General features: G+C 43.6%; 1 protein-coding gene across 1 annotated transcript; it reads left to right on the top strand.

The window, feature by feature from the left end:
- Nucleotides 1-2519: 2519 nt before the first annotated feature.
- On the top strand, nucleotides 2520-3563 carry LOC119321403. The gene is made up of 3 exons (XM_037595097.1): nucleotides 2520-2861; nucleotides 2944-3450; nucleotides 3540-3563. Exons 1-3 carry the CDS (start codon nucleotides 2520-2522, stop codon nucleotides 3561-3563), a joined length of 873 nt encoding a protein of 290 aa, XP_037450994.1.

The raw sequence follows: 3563 nt of genomic DNA on the forward strand, positions 1-3563 counted from the left end.
GGAGGATCCGGTTGAAGATGCTCTTACTCCATCTAAGCTTAGCATTAATAATGACCTGGGTGCATTTCATTGTGAATTTTCTTCTCCAATGGCTTTTTTTCGAAAAGGGGGGACTCCCCGGCCTCTGCAACAGAACGATGCATACGACCACATTTATAGATAAATAAATAGGTTCAACAAGGTCTTATAGTCTAAAAGCAAAATAACGGCAAGCTCACAAAGAGCCACAACGACCAAAAACAAAAGGCCCAAAAGCCACAACCAGCTGGCATAACAAAGATAGGTAAACTAATCGCCTATCCTATTACATGACCGTCATCCAAACCGGTTAAAGATATCCCGCGCTACCATCTCCTACTGGACAAGTCCAGTAACCAAACGCTCCCTGGCCTCCGTCGGAGTGCGTAACAACCACATACGGATCAGCGCAGTAGCTCAGAACAAAACCTGCAAAAAATGAATATTTGTTGTTCTGTTAAAAGTCAAATCATTTCTGCAGTTCCAAATTGCCCATAACAAAGCACATACTCCTACGCGAATGTGTCTAGCTGTTTTTGGGACTCTATCCCAACAAGCCACGATCCAAATAACGTACTGACCGAATTCGGAGGAGTAATGTTAAAGGCAATATGCACCGTGTGCCACAAAACTCTTACCAACGGACAGTCAAAGAAGAGGTGCTTGATAGTTTCATCCCGATCACAAAAACTACACCTAGTAGATTCTGTCCAGTTGCGCTTAACCAAATTATCCTTTGTTAAAATGACTTGTTTATGTACAAACCACATAAACACTTTAATTTTCAAAGGAACTTTGACTTTCCAAACATCTTTGGAACTAGGAATAGCACTAGAGTTAATGACATCGATATACATCGACTTAACTGTGAACTCTCCAGACCTAGTAAGCTTCCAACACAACTGATCGGGCTGATGAGATAGCTGAACCTCCATCAGTCTACTCACCAAATGAAGCCATGCTTCCCACCGGTCGCCAACAAGCGCCCTCCTAAACCGAATATTAAGGGGAATGGACTGCATAATCGTTGCAACAAGAGCATCACGTTGTTGAACAATACGGTACATGAACGGATACTGAAGCGCCAACGGTGTTTCTCCAAGCCAAGTATCCTCCCAGAAGCGAGTGGTGTTTCCATTACCGACTATAAACTTTGTTCTATTAAAGAAGACATCTTTGACTCTCATAAGCCCCTTCCAAAACGGCGAGTCAGTCGGTCTCACCGTCGTCTGGGACAAAGTCTTGGACTGCAGATACTTACTACGGAGAATCTGCGCCCACGTGGCCTCAATCTCAACTGATAACTTATACATCCACTTACTGAGAAGACATCTATTCTTGACTTCAAAACTGTCTACCGACCCCCACCGTCGTACATTCGCTGCCGTGGAGGAGATACCGCAACCCACCCATGCATGGTGACGGCACCATCTAAAAATACCACAGTGTTGTTAGTTTAGCTGCCTACTCCGACTTATAGAGATTTTAACATGGACTACATACGAATGTGTATAGGCGTAGTTTAGAGTGTAAATTCACTCATTTTGTTTCGTACGTATTTCATATTAGAACATCTAAAAGACTTATATTTAGGAACGGAGGGAGTACAGACTAGCTGTGTTGGTGTGTTTAATTCTGGATTTTATGATCCAGTGACACAAACAGAAAGAATATGACGGTGCTATGAAATGACTCGTCATCAGTGACGTGCCGACAGCAGAAAATGTTACCCATATACGTAGAGGCTGTTTGGTTCTCAGCTTCAGCTCGCCACGCCTAAGGTGAGGCGCGCCACGACTTCTTAGGCAGGCGTTTGGTTCTTCACCAAGGTTAGGCTCGCCACAGCGCCACAAGGCCTTTGCCGCAGAAAAATTCGCCAAATGTGTGGCGCTCGATTTGCCCGCCACACTCGCCGCGGCGCGCCAAAGAAGCCGCGAAAATCCCCGCGGGCCTCAGTAATAAAGTCGCCGCTCCCCTATTTTCTCCCCAAAACTCTGCTCCTCATAATCTTGACCGCCATGGATGAGCGCCCTTCTCTCTCCTGACCGATCCAAGTGAGGAGGAGCTCGCCGCTGCAATCGACCTTCTCTCCCTGGTAAAAATCCTCACCATCGCAATAGTAATCTCCTTCATCTCCTCCATCTCATCACCTACTATTCATCTCATACATGCAGATCTGGCCGTTCTTGTTTTTTCAAGAGAAAAATAGCAGCCTTCTTCCGTGATCTGTGGGATTTCCTAGTCTAGCAGCTGCTTGGTTCTGCCCCTCTTGCATCTACGATTAAGAAGTTAATTTGTGATCTATCATATTTCTATGTATCAAACATGAGTATTATTTTGTTATGTTTGGCTGTTCTGTATTTGTTTCATGTAAGACTATGCTGGTTGTACCTTTGTTAACTTGTAGCACTTATTTTCTCTTCAGTAAAATTGTTGGCTGTTTCATGCTTATTTGCCCTCACCTATTTTAATTAAAATGACTCACTCCATGAGAAACAGCGATGGCCAAGGGAAAGGGGAAGGCTGATGGTGATGGGTGCTCTCGTGAGAGGACCATTTCCTGGGCTGATGATCAGACCAAGTTTATGCTGGATTGGTGCATTGAATACATGAAGGAACAACATGCAGGATTTAGGTTCAGGAAGCATCATCTCATGAAGTGTGCTGATGCTTTAAATAGGAAATTTGCTATGGGGGTTACAATTGCTCAAGTTGATCGACACTTCAGACACTACAAAGAAAATTGGAAGTACATTGCTGTAGCAATTAGCAAGAGTGGCAACGTTTTCGATGATATTAGATGTGTGATAACCATTTCTGAGTCTGAAAAGTCTTGTCTCAATGTACATATAATTTAGTTTCTTTTTTGAAACTTACTATGGCTATTGCATTTAGGAACTTAATTTTTGTGTGCCTGTAATGCAGGATAGAGCAAGGCGCTTGCTTTCTAAGCCCATCAAGTTCTACTATGAGATGCAAGAGCTATTCACAGGCACTAGTGCTGATGGTTCTTTGGCCATGGACCAGCATACATGCACAATTGATTCTGATGACTCGGATAATGATGAAGGGTTGTATGACCTTAACTGCTATCCACAATATGAGGGCCCTCTTGAGGAGGATTCTGACACTTTGCCAACAACATATGGTCCTAAAAGACCTCCAGTTCATGCAGGTGCTGATAATTCCTCATCTAGCACTAGCCGAGTTGGTACGAAGCGCCCAAGAGGTAGCAGGTCACCTAGTAAGAAGCGACAAAAAATCAAGAGTCGTTTAGCGGAGTCTGCTGAAGAAATCAACTCTACATTGAAGTCACTCCAGCAATCTCTTGCTGCCCTGCTCCTCAAATGCCCCAAGTTATTGATCCATATGCTAGTTTATGGCACAGGTTGGAGGTACTCCCAATTACCATGGATCAAAGAATTATTGCTGGTATGCACTTGTCTAGCAAGGAAAATGAAGGTTTGCGTGGTTGGTTATGTTGTGCAAGTGACAAAACTTTTGAAACTTGGGTTTGGAAGTTCTTTGACAAAGATGAAATTTAG

Source organism: Triticum dicoccoides, chromosome 6B (assembly GCF_002162155.2).
Source record: "Triticum dicoccoides isolate Atlit2015 ecotype Zavitan chromosome 6B, WEW_v2.0, whole genome shotgun sequence".
In the NCBI taxonomy this organism is placed as follows: Eukaryota; Viridiplantae; Streptophyta; class Magnoliopsida; order Poales; family Poaceae; genus Triticum; species Triticum dicoccoides.

Coding starts and splice junctions, on each gene's coding strand:
- LOC119321403 (XM_037595097.1), top strand. CDS start 2,520: ATGGCCAAGGGAAAGGGGAAGGCTGATGGTGATGGGTGCTCTCGTGAG. Junction 2,862..2,943: donor CTGAAAAGTCTTGTCTCAAT/GTACATATAATT, acceptor CCTGTAATGCAG/GATAGAGCAAGGCGCTTGCT. Junction 3,451..3,539: donor GGATCAAAGAATTATTGCTG/GTATGCACTTGT, acceptor TGGGTTTGGAAG/TTCTTTGACAAAGATGAAAT.